At 43.1% G+C, this 22,231-nt stretch overlaps 1 protein-coding gene across 3 annotated transcripts in view; it reads left to right on the top strand.

Annotated features, from left to right (window-relative positions):
* The window catches only part of LOC115171437 (protein shisa-6), a 100,244-nt gene extending 79,114 nt beyond the window's left edge, over positions 1 to 21,130 (top strand). For 2 of the 3 annotated variants that reach the window (XM_029728249.1, XM_029728247.1), the window contains exons 5-8: positions 5,181 to 5,246; positions 7,907 to 7,927; positions 8,910 to 9,077; positions 17,007 to 21,130. In XM_029728249.1, coding sequence (XP_029584109.1) covers positions 5,181 to 5,246; positions 7,907 to 7,927; positions 8,910 to 9,077; positions 17,007 to 17,635 — 884 coding nt within the window. In that variant the 3' untranslated portion in view covers positions 17,636 to 21,130. The remainder of the gene's footprint in view (positions 1 to 5,180; positions 5,247 to 7,906; positions 7,928 to 8,909; positions 9,078 to 17,006) is intronic. The other variant, XM_029728248.1, reaches the window with a different exon arrangement.
* The last annotated feature ends 1,101 nt before the right edge of the window (positions 21,131 to 22,231 follow it).

Genomic DNA, 22,231 nt, shown 5'->3' with positions numbered 1-22,231 from the left:
AGGGCTCAGTGTTAGATGTGATTCCCTCCAGTCCAGTGCTCAGCGTTAGATGTGATTCCCTCCAGTCCAGTGCTCAGTGTTAAATGTGATTCCCTCCAGTCCAGGGCTCAGTGTTAGATGTGATTCCCTCCAGTCCAGGGCTCAGTGTTAGATGTGATTCCCGCCAGTCCAGGGCTCAGTATTAGATGGGACTCATGTACAGGAAATCCCAAGGTCAGGCTGAAGGGGAGAGGAAGGCTTTAGCCTCCAGTTGACTGGAAGCAGTATGCCACCAGAGCATGATTCACCTCAGCCTAAGACAGTCTGGAGGCGATAGGGAAGGCGATACAGAATCGATGTAAATGGATCAAAGAGCCTCATTCCCGGGGGCCCATAATGGGACGACGTCATGTGGAACACTAGACCAGCACTCTCAACCCGCTGTCATTGGCCTCTCGGAGGGAAGGGAGGATTGACAGAGAGCTTCAGAGCCTCACACAGTCAGAGACACACTGATCTGTTATTGTAATAGATGGACCTCACAGCACAAAGCTGCAGTAGAGGTGCTCAGAGATCTCAATACTCACGCTCAAGGTTGTTGACCTGTCTACCTTAGCTACACAACTGACTTTGTCTCTTCTAAATGTGGGTGAAAATAAATTAGCTGAGCTAAATGAAAGCAAATTTAACTGAAATGTGTAAACGTTTACACTTTGCATTCCATACCTTTGTGATTAAATGCCAGTGTGCAGTCAACCCAGGCTCATAATTGCAAAGTCATTTCAGTTGTTATTTTCCAGCTTGTTGTGTCTTCACAAAGCCTGGCATTTCTCCTTCATTAAAATGTTTCATCACCTCCCCCATTAACAATTGCCTTATTTTGAAAATACAAATATAATTGCGGGAAAACATAAAGTAATTATTCAAACAAAAAAATAAAGAAATGAAAATTAAAAGGGAAATTAATTGATCATTTGTATTCGGTGGGATTTTTGCATCTCTTTCATGAAAAACCGACTCCTTTCATTTTTAATTAGCGTCACTGAAAATGAAATGAATTCGGTTGTTGAGCATTCTTGATATGGCTTATTCAATGAATATGAGAGCTCTTTAGTATAGACATCTGTTAGTAATAGAAACAGCCATAGAAAGGGTGTGCAAAAGGCTGATATTAGGCTGTGATCCTCAAATCTTATCTGGGGAAGGTTATGGGAGAAATGTTCCTGTATGCCAAACATTTGGTCGGTTCTGGATTACCACTTAATACGTAGAGCTCGATGGCAAATTCTGTGTCTTTGAGCTTCATGCATTTCTTTTCAGAGTTTGAAAATAACCTTTCCATTTGAACTGATCCAATCCCATCAATCCATATCATATGACTGTTTAGCCATTATAATTGCAGTTTTTTTAAATGTTTGTTTTTGTTTTTTTAGTTACATATCCAATCTATAGAGTGCTGTTTTTGCAAGTGGATACTGTATGCTTCTCTCCTATGACTCCTACATGATTCCAGGTGTTGCTGTTCTATTCAACTTGGATCCTTCAAGAAGATGATAAGATGCTAAGGCAGGGATAAAGGCAGCTTTGAATGATGTTACTTCTTTTGAATTGAAGGAGACATCAGATAAATCTGTGCTTATCCTTGTTAGCAACTCACGAGATCAACAAACTTCAGGCCACCGGAGGAGGTTTGGTAAAGTTGCAACATGTTTTTGGTTTATGTCATGTAACTGTTGGTTTTTATGTCTCTCCCAATATGGTTGTTACTTTTTTACTCTATGCAATTGTTGTATCACTGGGATCTCGTTACAGTATGTGAAGCAGAAAACTAACAGACGTTGTGATGGCATTGGCAGATGAGCTGGATGAAAAATGTCCTGACCCCCTAAAGATTTGTCAATGTAGGGCAGATACAGTTATAGACCAGCATTAGTTCAAGCTCATGTGGCTCAGAGTTTCTTAAAGCAACAGTGATGTATCCAGACATGCCTTGCAACCTGTTCAAATTGTCATCTTTCATTGTGCCCCATGAAGTGAGGTTTACTCTCACAATATTGTTTTGTCTTCTCTTCTGAGCGTCATTGTTGTTTTGTCTGTAGAGTGACTAATATTCTTTCTTTGAAGCACAGGGATTCAGTTAGTCATCTTGAACTTAACAATTAGAAGTCCCGGATTTTGTCTGAATGTGTGAAGAGCTGGGATATTCACTTATTCAGAATTGTAGCAACAACTACACTGCTGTACACTGAAACAAAGCAGCACCTGCAAACCATAATCACACCCCAAAAACATCCTGCAAGCATTGTGCACAATAGAACCTCTGGTCACAGCGCATATCGATACAAAGCCCACATCCATGCAGAACCTGTCTGTGTTGATGGTAGGTTCTTGCAGTGCATCTGCCCCAGCAGGCTCCTGTCCCTCCCTCTACCACCGCAGGGTGTAAGGGGGAGAGATGAGGTGAGGTGAGCCTCAGCCCCAGCCAGCCACCCTGCAGGGCCCACATGGCACTTTACACACTGCCAGGGTAATGACACAGCGTGGGCTCTCATCGTTACAGGCAGTCCATCAGGTTTCACTGACAGAGGCAGAGTGAGGCTTTCAAAATGGAACTGGGTAACAGTGGTATCCTCTGTCTTGTCCAGCTGCTGGAACCTGGAAGGGTTTCACTCAGTGGTGCCCAAAATGCCTGCATTATGTTCAACCAAGCATGTTTGACATGTTGAGGTGATGTTAAACCATTAGATATGTAGTATGTATGTAGTTCCTATGTAATAAAAGTTTATTCATTATAATAACCAGAGATATCGGTTTGAGGGTTATGACAAAGTACAATGTGGACTCATAATGGGTAAAATGCGAACAATTGTTGGTATCAAGTAAAGCATTGACCTGTCACGTCTGGATGAAGACTTTCACACACCAAAGCCATTCCAAATTAGCTCTATTACAGTAGATAGACTACACCTGAAGTGCAGATGTATATAACTCCAACAATACTGTTTTATGGCATTCATTATTTCAAATTCTCACAAAGCCCCTCCCCTGACAGGCTCCAGAGCATAGAAATAAGAATGAATAGAACGGTCTTCCCTGTGGCTCAGTTGGTAGAGCATGGAGTTTGCAATGCCAGGGTTGTGGGTTTGATTCCCACGGGGAGCCAGTACAAAAATAAATAATATATGAAGTGTATGCATTCACTACTGTAAGTCGCTCTGGATAAGAGCGTCTGCTAAATGACTAAAAATGTTTAAAAAAAAACATTCAAGCCAATGATGGCATTATGGGGTGGGCATGGTGGTCTTTGTGAGTTTACCAGTACAATTGCCAGATTTAGAGGTTCCAAGCCTGTTCTATTCATTCTTATTTTTATGATCCAGAGCCCTGCAGGCTGTTCAACCAAACATTCCAGTACCTGTTTCTGGACACGTTACAGACTGGAATGAAATGACTGGACACCTCTGAATTTCTTTGAATTTCTTAGAGTCGTGTGACTTATCTACTGTACATCTGATTCATGAGTTGATGCATTTACATAGTGGTGGGTGGATATGGGAGTCCTGGGGCATGACATCTTCCCACCTCCTTACACACAACAGACAGGATGTGGGTGTTCTTCAGCAAACAACATCATCTGCGGTTGTTCACATTTGCTTAACTTTTTAAGGCGTGCAACTGTAGGAGGTCCGCTCTGATAAGATAATCAATGGGGATGCAATACAAAATGGATGCACATACTGTATAAGAAAAACGGAATGTTACCAACGTTTATGAAAAGCCAAAGGAAAGCCAATACAACAGGAAGGCAGATATAGGAGCAGTCACTCCAATCAGTTTTTCAACAACCTTTAGAAACCTGAAGTATTCCAACACGTTTTTGAACAAGCTTTAGAAACCTGAAGTATTCCAACACGTTTTTGAACAATCTTTAGAAACCTGAAGTATTCCAACACGTTTTTTTGGGACGGCCTGATTGTTAGACAGTTTGCAAATAGCAGGGAACTTCTTCTTTTCAGTGTAAAACTTTTTCCCTGGCAAGCTCAAAGCAGGTTAGTTTAGCTCAGCCATCTGAAGATCGTGTAATTGGTCCCTTAATCAAACAGGGTGATTGAACAGGGCAATACAGCTATGGTGTGAAGGGAGATTGGGCACAAATCTTGTTTTATGTTCGTAAAGGATATTGGGATTTGGAATACCGGTACATTGCCATTTAATTGGATGATGTTGTCCATTGGTTGTTGTTCTACTCCATTGTATTGTTTCTAAAAAGCTATTCCTTTAGAACTGTGGTAAAATCCAGTTTAACAAGGTACTTTACCCTACTGTGCTGATTGCTTTGACATAAATCTCTCCAACAGGAAGCAATTTTCCCTACAAAATGTATGTTATGCGCAGTTCCAGCTACTTACCCGAAACCAGAAGATGAAATGAAGGCTTGTGTTGCCACACATCTTTTTTGTAACTGTCACAACTCTCCATTAGCAAGTCACAGTAACGGAAAGAAAGCAACTGTTTTTCTAACGCCACGGAGATGCTCTCCTGTCACTTCACGTTAAACATTCTAAAGGGTTCACATTTTATTTGAGTTTCTTTTGTGTTTAGGGTTCTAATGGGATAATGAAGGAATTTGTTGAAATTCAGATAAGGTACAGTGTCCTGCATCTGCTGCTGTAGTAGAGGAGAAGCTGTGCTCTACATTGACCAAATAGACCTCATCGAATAAAGGGAACATATTCACTCCCTCGCATGACATGAAGTCCCACAGATGTCAGGAAGTTGACGATTCTGATTAAATCTGTCTTACCTCATTCTTCGTTGCTCAAAAGGGAATAGCACAAAATGCCTGCCTTAAAATGTGAAAACTGTGTAGTAGAGTAAAGATGCACAAAATCCCATAAATCATCAGTTAGATATCAAAGCACACCCCTGCTATCTCTGGACAGATCTCATACTTTGAATTTAGAAACGCAAAGACAATTTACTAAAATGTCTGTCAAAGGGACATAGGTTTATGTGATCATTCACAGTGGTGTCCAGTCAGCCTGCATTACAAGAGTCAATGATCCTAAAAATGAGGGAAAAGTTGATAATATTGTCATGTATTAACAGCCATTTATTTGACATGAAATGTACATAATGTGAATCTATGGTAATGTTTCATTTGATTTCCAAACCTAACATTTTCATTGTTTTCCCAATAGGCAACCACCAACATGATTATCAACATATTCACCTGGATCTTACCCAGGCCCACACACCTAAAATTGGTAAGCATATTTAAGGTTTGCATGTTCACATACAGTGGGGGGAAAAAGTATTTGATCCCCTGCTGATTTTGTACGTTTGCCCACTTACAAAGAAATTATCAGTCTAATTTTAATGGTAGGTTTATTTGAACAGTGAGAGACAGAATAACAACAAAAAAATCCAGAAAAATGCATGTCAAAAATGTTATAAAATGATTTGCATTTTAATGAGGGAAATAAGTATTTGACCCCTCTGCAAAACATGACTTAGTACTTGGTGGCAAAACCCTTGTTGGCAATCACAGAGGTCAGACATTTCTTGTAGTTGGCCACCAGGTTTGCACACATCTCAGGAGGGATTTTGTCCCACTCCTCTTTGCAGATCTTCTCCAAGTCATTAAGGTTTCGAGGCTAACGTTTGGCAACTCGAACCTTCAGCTTCCTCCACAGATTTTCTATGGGATTGGCTAGGCCACTCCAGGACCTTAATGTGCTTCTTCTTGAGCCACTCCTTTGTTGCCTTGGCCGTGTGTTTTGGGTCATTGTCATGCTGGAATACCCATCCACGACCCATTTTCAACGCCCTGCCTGAGGGAAGGATGTTCTCACCCAAGATTTGACGGTACATGGCCCCGTCCATCATCCCTTTGATGCAGTGAAGTTGTCCTGTCCCCTTAGCAGAAAAACACCCCCAAAGCATAATGTTTCCACCTCCATGTTTGCCGGTGGAGATGGTGTTCTTGGGGTCATAGGCAGCATTCCTCCTCCTCCAAACACGGCGAGTTGAGTTGATGCCAAAGAGCTCCATTTTGGTCTCATCTGACCACAACACTTTGACCCAGTTGTCCTCTGAATCATTCAGATGTTCATTGGCAAACTTCAGACGGGCATGTATATGTATTCTTGAGCAGGGGGACCTTGCGGGCGCTGCAGGATTTCAGTCCTTCACGGTGTAGTGTGTTACCAATTGTTTTCTTGGTGACTATGGTCCCAGCTGCCTTGAGATCATTGACAAGATCCTCCCGTGTAGTTCTGGGCTGATTCCTCACCGTTCTCATGATCATTGCAACTCCACGAGGTGAGATCTTGCATGGAGCCCCAGGCCGAGGGATATTGACAGTTCTTTTGTGTTTCTTCCATTTGCGAATAATCGCACCAAATGTTGTCACCTTCTCACCAAGCTGTTTGGCGATGGTCTTGTAGCCCATTCCAGCCTTGTGTAGGTCTACAATCTTGTCCCTGACATCCTTGGAGAGCTCTTTGGTCTTGGCCATGGTGGAGAGTTTGGAATCTGATTGATTGATTGCTTCTGTGGACAGGTGTCTGTATTAAAGACACCTGGGAGCCAGAAATCTTTCTGATTGAGAGGGGGTCAAATACTTCTTTCCCTCATTAAAATGCAAATCAATTAATACATTTTTGACATGCGTTTTTCTGGATATTTTTGTTGTTATTCTGTCTCTCACTGTTCAAATAAACCTACCATTAAAATTATAGACTGATCCTTTCTTTATCAGTGGGCAAACGTACAAAATCAGCAGGGGATCAAATACTTTTCCCCCCCCACTGTAAGCACAGTATATATAATATGACTGTGGTTGGTTGCCAATATTTCACTCTTTCCAATGAGTAATAAAAATGTTTAGATAGTAACTAACCCTCTGTAGAGATATATGGTAGATGGAAAGTACATTATGGATACTAACCATGCCCTTTTAAGTGTGAGATTATACTGCCACACAACACACAGTGGCTCTTGGGTATGCTACAAAGATGTCTTCATTTACCCCAATAAAGTTGAGGGAGGATTAGGTCATATTGATTTCCTGAATGCATGGTTTTATCAGCTCCAGTACGACACAAGAACTTTGACTAAATTCGAAATAAGTCAGAATATGCTTTTTTAGAATTCAAGCGAGGACAAAAAAAAATTCTCGATGGGAAATGAATAGCTTGGATAGCAAATGAAACGAGGACTTGTGGAAAATGAATTATAATGGCATCTGTATGGCTTACTCAAGTTATTGAAAAACTTCAATTACTTATATTGTGCCTTATCTATTTTCCTACATGAGATTTTCTATGAAAAGAGAGATGCTTTTTAGCATGAAATTATTGAGTGGTCACAGCTCTAACACTGCAGTGAAACACCATGAGTTCAGAGAGAAAAGCTATTTGTGCATTGTTGCTAGATGCCTCTCCATCTATCCTACATAATTGGCTAAGAACAAAGTTCATATTTTAAGATTTTCATGCTAAGAGGTCTGCACTGAAACGCTACACCATGCTACACTGTCTGTTTCAATGTCAGTGGAGCTGTGGACTCCAACCTCATGGCAGGATAGTTTTCCAATTGTATGTTTTGAGGCCAACATTTTCAAAGGCAAAGGGACTGAAAGTCCCCATAAGTAGATAGGTCTCTCCAACACAGACACCAAAGGATGGCTTTCAAGGTGGATCAAACCTTCAGCTGATTATGAATAACTACTATTGAGAATGGCCACAATACATAGGAATCTGATTACTTTATTTGACTAGTACGATCATTATAATTAGCATAGAATTTCAACAACTCATTTGAAACAGAAAGTCAGACACATTGGTTTGGTTATTAATACATACTATGAATAATGTTTGTTATTGTACTGATCCATTTTCTCTTACTTGGATTTGTTATGTAGCCCACAGACAAATGAGACATGGTAAGTAATACGCATATACACCTGCTGTACATGTGTATTCCCTTTCTCTTTTACGTACTGTATATGTCGACCTCTTGTTGTGACAGTTGGTGACATTGACGTCTTGTATATCGCTGGGGTCAAGGCGGGGGGGGGTCAATCTTCCTTTTTGTTCAGACTGAATGAACCAGAGTTGACACACCAAACTCTCACTTACCTTCTCACTCTGCTCTGCTCTGCTCTGCTCTCTTTCTCTCTCTCTCCAGTATCTCTTTTTATTGGGTTAGCTGCCACACAGTGTTTGCAATGGTAGAATCTCATTAAGATCTGTGTTAACGCTTCAGAACCGGACCTTTGTTACACAAAATACACATTCTACTCCCTTCCATCTTTTCTTGCTCACACTCGCACTCTCTTTCACTCTCTCTCTCTCTCACGGAATGCCTCACTTCTGTTTCACATGGTCCTTGGTGTTGTGTGTCCCTGTCCTCTCTATCACAGTAGTCACCCAGCCCTATTGTTAAACCTGCCACTGCTGACCAGCACCTCAGAGGACTGGCAACGCCCCACCCTACCGCTGCTAATGCTCCAACTGCCTGCGCCATGACCACTTGTCCCACATAACCATGGCCACAGCAGGCAGCATAGCCACCCGCAATGGTGCCACGCATACTAGTGACAGCCAGTGTGGCGAGTGCACTTGCAGTCGCAACCAATCCTAGCACACCAGAATTGCACTCTGAAATATATATATTTTTTAAACACAACAAATCATGTTAAATCCAGGTTAGAAGAGTCGAACATAACAGTCCCCACTTCATCTATCCTCACCCACATACCCCCACCGCACCCACACTCCCTCCTCACACCCACACTCTGTATCCCCGTCTCCTCCAGTGAAGACCCCCTGTGTACGCGCCCCTCTCTGTGGCATCCTCCAGACTGTCGGCTGTCTGATTGTAGCCTGATTGCACTGCGTCAATCTCTCCTGTCTCCCCTGCAGAGAAGCCCCAGCGCATGAACAACATCCTAACCTCGCAGACAGAGCCGTACGACCTGGACATGTCCTTCTCACGCTCCTTCCAGAACCTCACCCACCTGCCTCCCAACTACGAGCTGGCGGCAATGAGCAAAGCTGACTTAAGTAAATACTCCTCTCTCCACAAATTAAGTAGGTGGTCTTTCATTACATACACCATCATGTTTGCTTGATCTCCTGCCTGGACCCCTCCAGTCCACAGGGGGGAGAAAAGGTTGATCTTAACACATTGTGTTGAAGTCCACATTGCATTCAAGTACTGTGATGCAATAGTGTCCCTGTATGGATGCCTATTACAGGGATGCAAACATAAGTCATGAGCACAAAGTCATTGGGGTTATGAGCTGAATCCATAGGAAGACATCTCTGTGTGTGAGATGGGTTTCTTGAAATGCACAAGCACATGTTAAAGTCACTGGATTCAGCCCCATTGTCCCCATCTACCGACCCATTGACTGACATCTAATTGTCATGTAATTTGGCTCCATCTGTGGCCCATGTCATGTAGCTAATGTCTGGTAATGACATATTAAAAGCCATTTCTCCATACCCACATGAGTCTAGACGCTAACAAGATGGGACTAATGTCTCTGAGATGAGATCTGGGTCAGCCCGATTATTATCATTATACTTCCTCTGCATGATGGCTTGACTTTCACCATTGTCCATTCCCCTATGACAGCTGCATGATCTACAGTATGCTCCTTCTCTAGTATCCTGTGGTTGGTTGCGTTGCATGGGTCATGCAAAAGCATTAGTTCCTTCCTGCTCGAATGTTCAATAGTGCTGTATTAAAATAAGTAGGGTGTGGTATTCTAGTGCAGGCTTGTATGTTATGCTCAGTGTGGACACAGAGAATCAATGTGACAAAACCTTTGATGTTGTAATCGGGCCTGTGTGTAGCTGGTGTAAAGAGTCAGACGCAGGACAGCGGATATGAGTAATCAACGTATTTACTCAAGTATTCACAAATACAACACAATATTCCGAGCCCACAATAACGGACCATATAAAGACAAACAATCACTCACAAACAACCATGGGGGAACAGAGGGTTAAATAATGAACAAGTAATTGGGGGATTGAAACCAGGTGTGTAAAACAAAGACAAAACAAATGGAAAATGAAAAGTGGATCGGTGATGGCTAGAAAGCCGGTGACATCGACCGCTGAACGCCGCCCGAACAAGGAGGGGACCGACTTCGGCGGAAGTCGTGACAGTACCCCCCCCCCTTGACACGCAGCTCCAGCAGCGCGCCGACACCAACCTCGGGGGCAACCCGGAGGACGAGGCGCAGGGCGATCCGGGTGGAGACGGTGGAACTCCCGCAGCCACGAAGGGTCCAAGACGTCCTCCACTGGCACCCAGCATCTCTCCTCCGGACCGTACCCCTCCCACTCCATGAGGTACTGAAGGCCCCTCCCCCGACGCCTCGAGTCCAGGATGGCTCGAACAGCATACGCTGGGGCCCCCTCGATGTCCAGAGGGGGCCCCAGCGCACCTCAGACTCCTGAAGTGGACCAGCCACCACCGGCCTGAGGAGAGACACATGGAACGAGGGATTAATACGGTAATCTGGGGGAAGCTGTAACCTGTATCATACCTTGTTCAGTCTCCTCAGGACTTTGAATGACCCCACAAACTGCGGACCCAGCTTCCGTCAGGGCAGGCGGAGGGGCAGGTTTTGGGTCGAGTGCCAGACCCGGTCCCCCGGTGCGAACACCGGGGCCTCACTGCGGTGGCGGTCGGCGCTCGCCTTCTGCCGCCTCACGGCCTGTTGCAGGTGCACATGAGCGGCATCCCAGGTCTCCTCCGAGCGCTTAAACCATTCGTCCACCGCAGGAGCTTCGATCTGGCTCTGATGCCAAGGTGCCAGAACCGGCTGATACCCCAGTACGCACTGGAAGGGGGAGAGGTTAGTGGAGGAGTGGCGGCGTGAGTTTTGGGCCATCTCTGCCCAGGGGATGAACGCTGCCCACTCCCCCGGCCGGTCCTGGCAATATGACCGCAGAAACCTACCCACATTCTGGTTTACTCTCTCCACCTGCCCGTTACTCTCGGGTTGAAAACCTGAGGTGAGGCTGACCGAGACCCCCAGACGTTCCATGAACGCTCTCCATACCCTGGACGTGAACTGGGGACCCCGATCAGAGATTATGTCCTCAGGCACCCCGTAGTGCTGGAAAATGTGAGTGAATAGGGCCTCCGCAGTCTGTAGGGCCGTAGGGAGAACGGGCAAAGGGAGGAGATGGCAGGACTTAGAAAACCGATCCACAACGACCAGGATCGTGGTGTTGCCCTGTGAGGGAGGAAGATCCGTCAGGAAGTCTACCGACAGGTGCGACCACGGCCGTTGTGGAACGGGTAGGGGTTGTAACTTCCCTCTGGGCAGGTGCCTGGGAGCCTTGCACTGGGCGCACACCGAGCAGGAGGAAACATAAACCCTCACGTCCTTGGCCAAGGTGGACCACCAGTACTTCCCACTAAGGCAACACACCGTCCGACCGATGCCAGGATGACCAGAGGAGGGTGACGTGTGGGTCCAATAGATCAAATGGTCGCGGACAGCAGTCGGAACGTACAGATGGCACAGGGGCGGAGGTTTGGTGGCATGCCCAAGCGCTGAGAGAGCACGGCTCCTATCCCAGCCTCGGATGCGTCTACCTCCACTATGAACGCCAAAGAGGGATCCGGATGAGCCAGCATGGGAGCCGAGGTAAACAGAGCCTTCAGGTGACCAAAAGCCCTGTCCGTCTCAGCCGTCCAGTGCAGTCGCACCGGTACCCCCTTCAGCAGTGAGGTAATGGGAGCCGCTACCTGAACAAAACCCCAGATAATGCATGGCTGAAATGCGGTCACTCTCCATCTCCACCCCTGAAGTGGAAATGCGGTACCCTAGGAAGGAGACGGGCCTGCTGAAAGAACAGGCATTTCTCAGCTTTGACGTACAGGTCATGCTCCAACAGTCTACCAAGCACCCTGCGCACCAGGGACACATGCTCGGCGCGTGTAGCGGAGTATATCAGAATGTCGTCGATATACACCACTACACCCTGCCTGTGCAGGTCCCGGAAAATCTCGTCAACAAAGGCCTGGAAGACTTATGGGGCATTCATCAACCCGTACGGCATGACGAGGTATTCATAGTGTCCTGAGGTGGTACTAAATGCCGTCTTCCACTCGTCCCCCTACCGGATATGCACCAGGTTGTAAGTGCTCCTGAGATCCAATTTTGTGAAGAAGCGCGCCCCATGCATTGACTCGATCGCACTGGCGATGAGGGGCAGCGGGTAGCTATACCTCACAGTGATCTGATTGATACCTCGATAGTCAATACACGGGCGCAGACCTCCATCCTTCTTTTTCACAAAAAAGAAACCATAGGAGGCAGGTAAGGTGGAGGGCCGAATGTATCCCTTCCCCAGGGATTCGGAGACATATGTTTCCATAGCCGCCGTCTCCTCCTGTGACAGAGGAAACGCAGGAGAATCAATAAGGAAGAGAATGATTCTCTCCTTGTGACCCTCCTGCGTAACCATGTCTAGTGGAGCGGTGGCCTCCCTAATCAGCCCTGACCCTAATGGTCGACTATCTAGGGCGTGCACAGGGAAGGGCATATCCACAGGAACAAGGGGAATCCCTAAACTATGGGTAAATAAACGGTCAACAATATTCCCAGCTGCGCCTGAATCTACGAGCGCCTTGTGCTGGGAATGCGGGGAAAACTCAGGAAATGTAACCTCTCTAGGGTAGGTGGGAAAATGGGTGTGTGATTATTTCTGGCTGGGTACTCTCCTGACATAATCTAATGTTTTGCTTTCGTTGTAAAGCCTTTTTGAAATCGGACAATGTGGTTAGATAAAGGAGAGTCTTGTCTTTAAAATGGTGTAAAATAGGGCGTATGACTATCATTGGATATTGGAGCGGTGTTCCGCTAGCGGAACATCTAGATGTAAGAGGTTAATCTAACCACATTGTTCGATTTCAAAAAGGTTTTACAGTGAAAGCAAAACATTAGATTATGTTAGGAGAGTACATAGCCAGAAATAACCACACAGCCATTTTTCAAGCAAGCATATATGTCACAAAAACCAAAAACACAACTAAATGCAGCACTAACCTTTGATGATCTTCATCAGATGACACTCCTAGGATTATGTTATACAATACATGCATGTTTTGTTCAATCAAGTTCATATTTATATCAAAAAACAGCTTTTTACATAAGTATGTGATGTTCAGAACTAGCAACTAGCATACACACCGCAAACTTCCGGTGAATTTACTTAATTACTCAGCATAAAACGTTCACAAAATACATAACAATTATTTTAAGAATTATAGATACTGAACTCCTTTATGCAATCGCGGTGTCAGATTTTAAAATAGCTTTTCGGCGAAAGCACATTTTGCAATATTCTGAGTAGATACCCCGCCATCACGGCTAGCTAATTTGACACCCACCAAGTTTGGCCCTCACCAAACTCAGATTTACTATAAGAAAAATTGGATTACCTTTGCTGTTCTTCGTCAGAATGCACTCCCAGGACTTCTACTTCAACAACAAATGTTGTTTTGGTTCGAAATAATCCATAGTTATATTAAAATAGCTCCGTTTTGTTCGTGCGTTCAGGTCACAATCCGAAGGGTGACCGGCGAGCGCATTTCGTGACAAAAAATGTCAAAATATTCCATTACCGTACTTCGAAGCATGTCAAACGCTGTTTAAAATCAATTTTTATGCGATTTTTCTCGTAAAATAGCGATAATATTCCAACCGGGTGACGTTGTATTCATTCAAAGACTGAAAGAACAAAATGGAGAATTCACATGAACGCGCATCTCCAGTGTCACTGTCCTCAGCCTGACCAGTAACAAACAGAGCTGCTGTACTTAGCCCAGAGACTGCAGACATCTCATTACACTTTCTGGCACCTTCTGAGAGCCAATGGAAGCCTTAGAAAATGTCACGTTACAGCACAGATGCTGTATTTTTGATAGAGAGGCTAAAGAAGGACAATAAATTGTCAGACAGGGCACTTCCTGTATGGAATCTTCTCAGGTTTTGGCCTGCCATATGAGTTCTGTTATACTCAGACACCATTCAAACAGTTTTAGAAACTTTAGAGTGTTTTCTATCCAAATCTACTAATTATATGCATATTCTTGTTTCTGGGCAAGAGTAGTAACCAGTTTAAATCGGGTACGTTTTTTATCTGGCCGTGCAAATACTGCCCCCTAGCCCCAACAGGTTAATAAACACATACATGTGAGCAGCAGGGGGCTCTGGGTGAGCCTGTTGACGACTCACCTGGGGTGACACGATAGTGCCCTGCCTGCTGCCTCGACTCTCTGAGGAACCTCCCAAGCACCGACCAGCAGTGTGCCCTCTGCGGCCACAGCCCTGGCCACAGCCCAGATGTGGACAACATTGATAACATCTGAATTGTCTATGCTCAGCAATGCATTGTACTGCTTCTTCATCTAGTACTGCTCAATAGAAACATTACCCACTAGACACACACTGGCTGAATCAACATTGATTCCTCCTCAATTCAATGTAATTACGTTGAACCAACGTGGAATAGACGTTGAATTGATGTCTGTGCCCAGTGGGTAGATAGAAGACCATAAAATATTTCATAAGCTTGATGAAAAAATGAATAATCTCATACATGTTATACACCAATTTAAACTCCCTTCATAGTATGTTACATGCCTTTAGATCGTAGATTGTGTCTCTCCCTTATCAAACCAAGGGGTCTTCTCTTAATGTCATAGGGCATTGTAAACACACTGAAATCACAGAGAGGAATCCCATTTTTAAAAAAGTTTGAGCTGGGACCCATTTGTCAGAAAAGTGATTTGTCAGAAAAGTGAATATTTCAGTTCTCTACCTACCTACAGTACAGTGACAGCTCTTCTGAGAGGAGAGTTCCCTCATACCTCTGATAGATGCTGTGGCTTTGTGCAAGGAGAGAGGCTTTGGAAAAACGGCAAAAACGTATATAATGAGTTTCTTTTTTAATGAAACCATCTGGAGAGGACGACGAAAATCTAATTAATATGGTTCATTTGTGATTCTAAATGCACATACTGTAGTCTGTGTGATTCCTCCTCTTCTTCCTCCTCCTCCTCCTTCGTTCTCCCCTGTCCGTCAGACATGACTGGAGGGAGCCAGGAATGGAGATGGAGGACACTACTCTAAAATAACCTGCTCAGACCCTCCAAGGAGCTAGCGGGTGGAGGGGAAGGGAGGAGGCAGCAGGAATCTTATTTGGCTCGGTCTTCTCCTTCCCTCTGTAATCAACTTAAAAGGCATTAGAACACTCGTCAGAACAACAGAGCCCCTTTAATCCTCATGCCAAGCAAAAAGCTAAATTATATTATTGTGGGCCCCTTTATCTTACCACGCTTATCTTAATCCCCTCTAAAGATCCCTTTATAATTGATGTTTCACAAGTTTTTTACAAGTGTATGTGCATTATGTGATTACTGCTCCGTCTGGGCCGGATGATGGCGTATTGGGATCAATAGCTACCACAGATGAATATACTCACCATATTGAATTTAATCTGGGAGAGTGGAGACTTTAGTTTAATTAAGGGTAAGGAACGGGAAAGGGGATACCTAGTCAGTTAGCCACAGCTAGCAGGTTTGTGGTTTCACCTCACCTTTGAGACCGCATGCCCTCTCAAAATCAAGTTAAAGTGCAACGTCTTATTCGAAGAAGCAAAGAAATGAATCCAGCATATATTTCTTTAACATAAAAATAAAAAGGAAGGAAATACATTTGTTCTTTGTAACATCATGAGCATGGACATAAAACACACAAGGTTGACCAGCCTATGGATTGCCTAGTTTAGTGAGCTAAGAGTTACAAAGTTGCATCTTTCATACTAATAATGTGGCCTAATGCCCTATGTGAATTATTTACGAAAGGCCTAACATTTTTAACAGCAGTTCAAATTGAAATAGATTTTGAAATGTCAAAACTAAAGCATCTGAGGAGAGTTGGTGGAAATGTCTCTGAGTACAACATGAAATCAACCCCTATTTCAACATGGCATAGTATTTTCAATGCAATGATGTCAATTCTAAATCTTTGATCTATAGGCTTAGGATAAACTGAACCCTAATCCTTATAACTCTTGGCAACGATGAGGCACTAAAATGAAGCTAAGGGACATGTCCTGTCTATTGTGGGCAAGCTATAGCCTCTGGGTCGGTGTTGTTGACATTTCTTACCATAATGTCACACCTAAAGGGACCCCTGGAGAAAAATACAAAACGCTATTGCCAGAAGCCTAACCCAGGTCTTCTTCATTAGTGATGCATGGCTGGGGAAAATAAATCCCTTATGGAGAGAATAAAAGGGGATCTTCTCTATCCAGGCGTAGCATCTATCTAAGGAGGAGGGTTTAAATATCCATACCAAAATAAAATCCTTATCATCCAAATCTTAGTCAAGCACAGTCTTGTCCTGACATTTTTAGACCACCTCTGTGTGTTCTTGAGGCCTTGGGAAATTAGCTTCCGCTGAGGTATCTAACCCCCAGAGATGACAGTTAGTCACAGTAGTTTCAGGGTGCCATCAATCTGATGTTTCCAGGCCCAGCCGGTCTAAAAGCCTGTTTAAAAGTCATTTGAGAGGAGCCCGCCGCTTTCCTCATGCAGATATAATGACTTTAACATCAGGAGAGTGTTGGCACTCGCTGTAGAGCCCCTCTGCTTTTGGCAGAGTCAAACCGCTGGCTACCCTGCAGTGCAACAGTCGCATCACTGACAGTTTGATTGTTTTGCCTCGCGGCAGGCGTATAGTCCTTTCCACACCAGAACAGGAGTGGAATTATTGTGATGCGAGAGAGCCCCTGCCTTCTCCCATGAAAGCAGAAGGACAGAAACTGCAATCATAATCAAAAGGGAATTGTAGGAGTTGTCACAGTAGAACTGCTGAGCTGATCCACTCAGGAGGAGGTATAGAATCATTCTTTATATAGAGTGTAATGTTTCTCCTGTCCTTCTCCCTCTCTCCTCCCCCTCCCTCCTTTCCCACTCAGGTGATAAGGACATAGATGAGTACTACATGCGGAAGCGACACCAAGACTTGGCAGGTCGGCAGATTCTGCAGCCGCCCCACATGGTGAAGCTGAACACAGAGCCCCACCAGCAGCACCGTCAGCGGCCTCACCGTGTCCAGAGGGCCATGTCCCAGGACCATGTGCTGTCCCCAGAGAGGACCCCACGCCATGGCTACGGCCTCTCAGCCTACAACATGGGCGTCTCTACCTACGGCAGCCGCATTCTCTCAGAGGAGCAGCTGCTCTCCGCAGACCGCCTCCAGTCCCAGGACCCCTTGCTCTCGCCGGACAAGATGCTGTCGCTGCGGCGCTCCAACTTCCGGGAGAAGGCCATGTCGCGGGCCATGTCCCATGTAGATATCAACTTTGTGCCCACCACACCTGTCATGGACCGCAGTGAGCGCTACGCTAAGATGCAAAAGATGCACTCCCATCCCACTACCATCAACGACTCATACAACACGCTCACCGTCAACCACCCGACCACCAACAAGAGGCAGCAGTTTGCCTCGCGACGGACACACACGGTGGACCATCTACAGTACATCCCAGGCCACCAGCACAACAACCAGTACCGCACGGCCAGTAAGAACGAGGTAACTGTTTAACGAGAGGGTGGCTGGCCAAGGATTCCTGTGTCAACAGACTGTCAACAGATGAAAACAGCAGATACTTCCAGAGGTGTGCAACCTCACTATAGGTCTTCTTTTCAAAGTAGCCAACAACTAACCCTTCTTGCTTTCAGCTCAAGCTCTCTGTTTCATTCAGATTTGGATTTTCACAACTAGAATCAACAACCACAAAGACATCTGTACTTTCTCTATAGGGCAACATAAGGGCTTTGCACGTTGACACATAAGGAATGCTTTATGTGAGGTTATCCGTAAGAAGACAATATTTTTTAAAAAGGGGAATTGGAAAGGAACTGGATCAACTTTATAAATATATACATATATTTACTATTTGTATTTTCAGTCCTTGTTATAGCTTTAGAGATTCTTATTGAACTTAACTGGTGTTAGAACTTCAAGAGGTGCCTCTCGAAATTGTTCCCATTTCAATGATGAAGTGGATTTGTGGGTTAAAAAGCACAATTAATGGGTTTTTTTCTCTGTTGATTTATTCTTGTTTTTTGGTAACGGCCAGCACATATCAGCTTATTAGTGGATATAGTGGCAATTTCCGTTGCATAAATGATTGTAAATAGGCTATATTAGCAGAATTATACACTAAATGAGAAGAGCTGGACAAGTGGAATTGTTGAGTTTGTACCCAAGAGTCTACAGTCTTTTCACAATTAAAGATCACAATTTCAGATTAGTCCAACCCCTCAACAAATACTTGATACTAACAAACATGTACAATAATGTGTGTGCGTATGTGTGTATATTTTTGTAACTGTGCTTGTAGGATGATTGTGTATGGCTAAGGTTGAATCAACCTCATGCCACTGTTAATTGGCAGCTTTAGACTGTAGGCACACTACTCCACAGGTGACCATGTAAACTAATGCTTCTTTCAATAGCTTCATTTTCTGCACTCATTCCCTCGCTATATAATCCAAGTAGATGACATCCATTTTGTTTTGAGTTGGGAAAAGCTGCTTTCATTTTGATATACAGTGTTGTTGTATATTTGACTCCATTCATCAGAGTTGAAGAATAATAGTTGTTGTTATGTGTTTACAATTGTTACATTGTTGCAGGTGTGTTGACGTACCTGAAACAATCGACAAAGAGGACATCAATATCATCACTAGCTAAGCAAGGATTAAAACTGTGATTTTTATGTCCAGATGTTTTCATTAAAGCAATGCCTTATTGTGTGGAAGTCCATACTCATGCTCTTAATTGTACCATCACGCTTGTGTTTTTATGTCTTGTGTCTAAGGTGTTGATCCGTAACCAGCTTTGTATGTCATTTTTTATCATGGATGATTTACCAGCACTATAGAAGCAAAGGACAGAATCAGTTTCAGTGACATACTTCAGAATCTGTAGGACACAAATTTTACAAGGATGAAATTCTTAAATTAACAAAATGTTATTTGAAAAGAAGCAAAGGAAGTGATTATTTTAAGCAAAAAACATAAGAAACTAGATTTTTTTCACATGATAAAAAAAAATGTCTTCCACATTATCGAATTCATCCAGACTTCCTTGTGGACTCCCACTGTGTCCTCTTATACTTATAGAGTAACAGACACATCAAGTACATGATTTGTCGTTGTTTTTACTTATCAACTATCTCTTCAGTTAACAAGAAAGTCCAAATATTATCGTGAAATCCTGGGTCATGGAAATGGATATATAGACATTTACTGTAGAGATGTTGTTATATAAATTTGCTGGTCATTGACAATTTCAACATTGTCACTGGTGTACTACCTTAAATGTTAGGAGCTTGCATAATATTGTTACAACTTGTGCAGTGTCCATATTTAAGACTTCATTTTGCTTAGCCTCTGTTGTAATGACAAATTCTAACATTGCAATTTTTCTTAGTAAATGATATGCTTATATCATTATATGACTAGCTATACTATACTGTATGTTCACATGCAATGTAGAAACAGTAGAAATTGATGCACTTGAAATAATAAGAGCAAAAATTACACTAGTTGCAAGCGCCTGTATCAGCTAAGATATTGAGAGGATAGCAACTAAAATGTAATTTCTTGTGAGGTTCAAGTTAAGGCCAGAGAACCAAAAAAACCCGTAATAGTTCAATATAGAGTTTCCAATGATAGTTTTATAGCCATTTTTTTGTTGTTGTAGCTATGTCAGAGCAACAACAAAAAATTGAGCAACAAAAAAGGACATTTGATGGCCCTGACTCTGACATGGTGGAGCTGCAACACTGTGTTGTACTGATGTTACGCCACCGGAATCTTACAGACATGTCTCTAAGCAACCATCTGTCTGGCTCAAATACATCCACCCCATTACAGAGCTCCGGTTTTACTTTCCAGTCAGTCAATGATATTGTCCACAAGAAGCTTTTCCCACACACACGAGGCTAGAGCTCAGTTTTGGCAGTAGGTTCTGAGACTAACGTGCTGCTAAGTTGTTGCATCCCATGATCTAGCTGCTGTAAAAGCACTGTTTACTTTTGTTGCAAATATTCCTTGCCATTTATTAAGCTTGTATTTTTATGTGTCAATGTGGTATGAATGAAAATTAATTTGTGTCTTTGTTGCACAAACAATGGAGGACTAATTTAAAAGCTTCAAAGCAAGCAGTATACGACTGTTCCTGTGCAAATGTTTTTGTTTACAAATGAATTATTAAAGCACATCCCATGTGTATTGTATAAAACAATAATCAGTTTAGTAAATATGGAGTCTGGGGGAATTTTTTCACATGTTCATTTCAACAATATTCACGAATTATAGAGTGAGTTGGTAATATTGGTATTATGTTTTTTCATGGCTGAGGTATAAACATATAACTAACTGTTTGTAAAGAATGACAGAGAACCATAACCCACATCTACTGTACATATGGAATTATACAACTTGTTTGACAGTCTAATAAATGTATAAACCTAAACATTTCAACATCAAATTAGCATATACCCCATAGATATAATACTATGGACCTCCAAGTTGAGTTACAAATCGTTGTTATCCTGTCACCTATATTAACTAGACTAAATGCTACTCTGAGAGTTTTGCAAGAAGTTGCCCAAATTGCAACCTCACCCACAAGGTCTTACACGCCACACATTTGGAATACACATGAAACAAGATAAAGAAACAACATCTTTATCCAATGCAGTGCATTGATGACAACGTGCTACAGTATATCCCTTTGTCCTTTGTCATTAAATAAAGTTTCCAGTGCTCTTCCAGTGCCGCAGTTTGCATAATTCTATTGGTAGGTAAAGTTGTTAACTACACATTAATCAATAGGGGAGCATTATCAACTCTTTTTCCCCTCCTCTTCCCCTGAGAGTTTGAATCTACTGTATTGTACTATCGACAGAGGTCATTGACCTAATGGCACTCACAGTAACAACAGAATGCATTATGACTGCCATTACTCTGATGACACACATATTAATACCCACTGTTTCCAGAACAGCCAGTGCAATTTCAAAGCCTCTTTAAATTCATAGAGTCAGAAGAAAACATTTCTTCGCAACATGAAAACAAAAGCCTTGTGGTTACAATTGTGTACAGATAAATGGGAAACAGCTATGGTTTTCACTTTGTGTAGGACCCTCCCATTTGCATTTAGATGGGAAAAGGTCATGGCTATTGGAACATGTGAGGTAAGAAGGAAACAGCTGTGGTCAGACACATTAACAGACAGAAAGGAAAATGAATCTGCGCAAATTGGTCCATGGCAGAGTACATTAACCAACTGAACTTGTTTTTCCACTAATAGTTTTTAAAATGAAAAAAATTGTCGTGCCAAAAACGAACTTACAGATGTAGGATCAATTTGATCAATCTTTAGTTGCTAAGAATTTTCCTGCAACACTTTATGATTTACATATATTCACTGAAAACCCACACTAACAGTATGGCGCTTTTCATGTAGCCTACTTTTGGCCAGCTAATAGCCTAACCACCAATCAAGCAACATTATAGAATAAACGTTCAATTCCTGTTGCTGCAAGATTATTTTGCTCTGACAATATAGGTCAAACATCTGTATATTCTAAGCCACACAACTCAAGGGAGTTCTCTGATATCAGAGAAGTTGTGGCTTTACCTCAGGGTAAACAGTTCAAAGGAAATGCCAATGCCAACAGGAAAACGGCCATGTTGTTTCTGCCATGGCACTTGTCATTCACTGCACATATCGCCAGACTACTGCTTTGAGGCCAGGTTTTTTATGGAGTGACCTTTCTATCCTTCTGGGATGAATTTGAGCAACATGACAATTTAAGAGTATGACAGACTTCTCGCTGTATTTCATTCCTCTGTATTACAGTTGGCATTTGTTGGTTAAGCTGACTTGTGAGGTGAAGGAATTCAGAGAACTGGGGTTGACCTGTCTCACCACCTACGTACCTGATCAGATCAGAATCCACAACACCATGAAGAATAGGTTGTCTAGGATTGATAGCACAGTACAGGGAAGGAATACTATGAGGAATGGAGACGGGGGTAGCACACTGCCCTGTCACTTACAGTAAAACCTCAAATGACAGGTGTTGACCAACCAGAACGGAAATAGTAGCCATTTCCTCTA

The sequence above is a fragment of the Salmo trutta genome, chromosome 32 (genome assembly GCF_901001165.1).
Source record: "Salmo trutta chromosome 32, fSalTru1.1, whole genome shotgun sequence".
Classification (NCBI taxonomy): domain Eukaryota; kingdom Metazoa; phylum Chordata; class Actinopteri; order Salmoniformes; family Salmonidae; genus Salmo; species Salmo trutta.
This window is presented reverse-complemented; position numbering and strand designations above follow the sequence as displayed.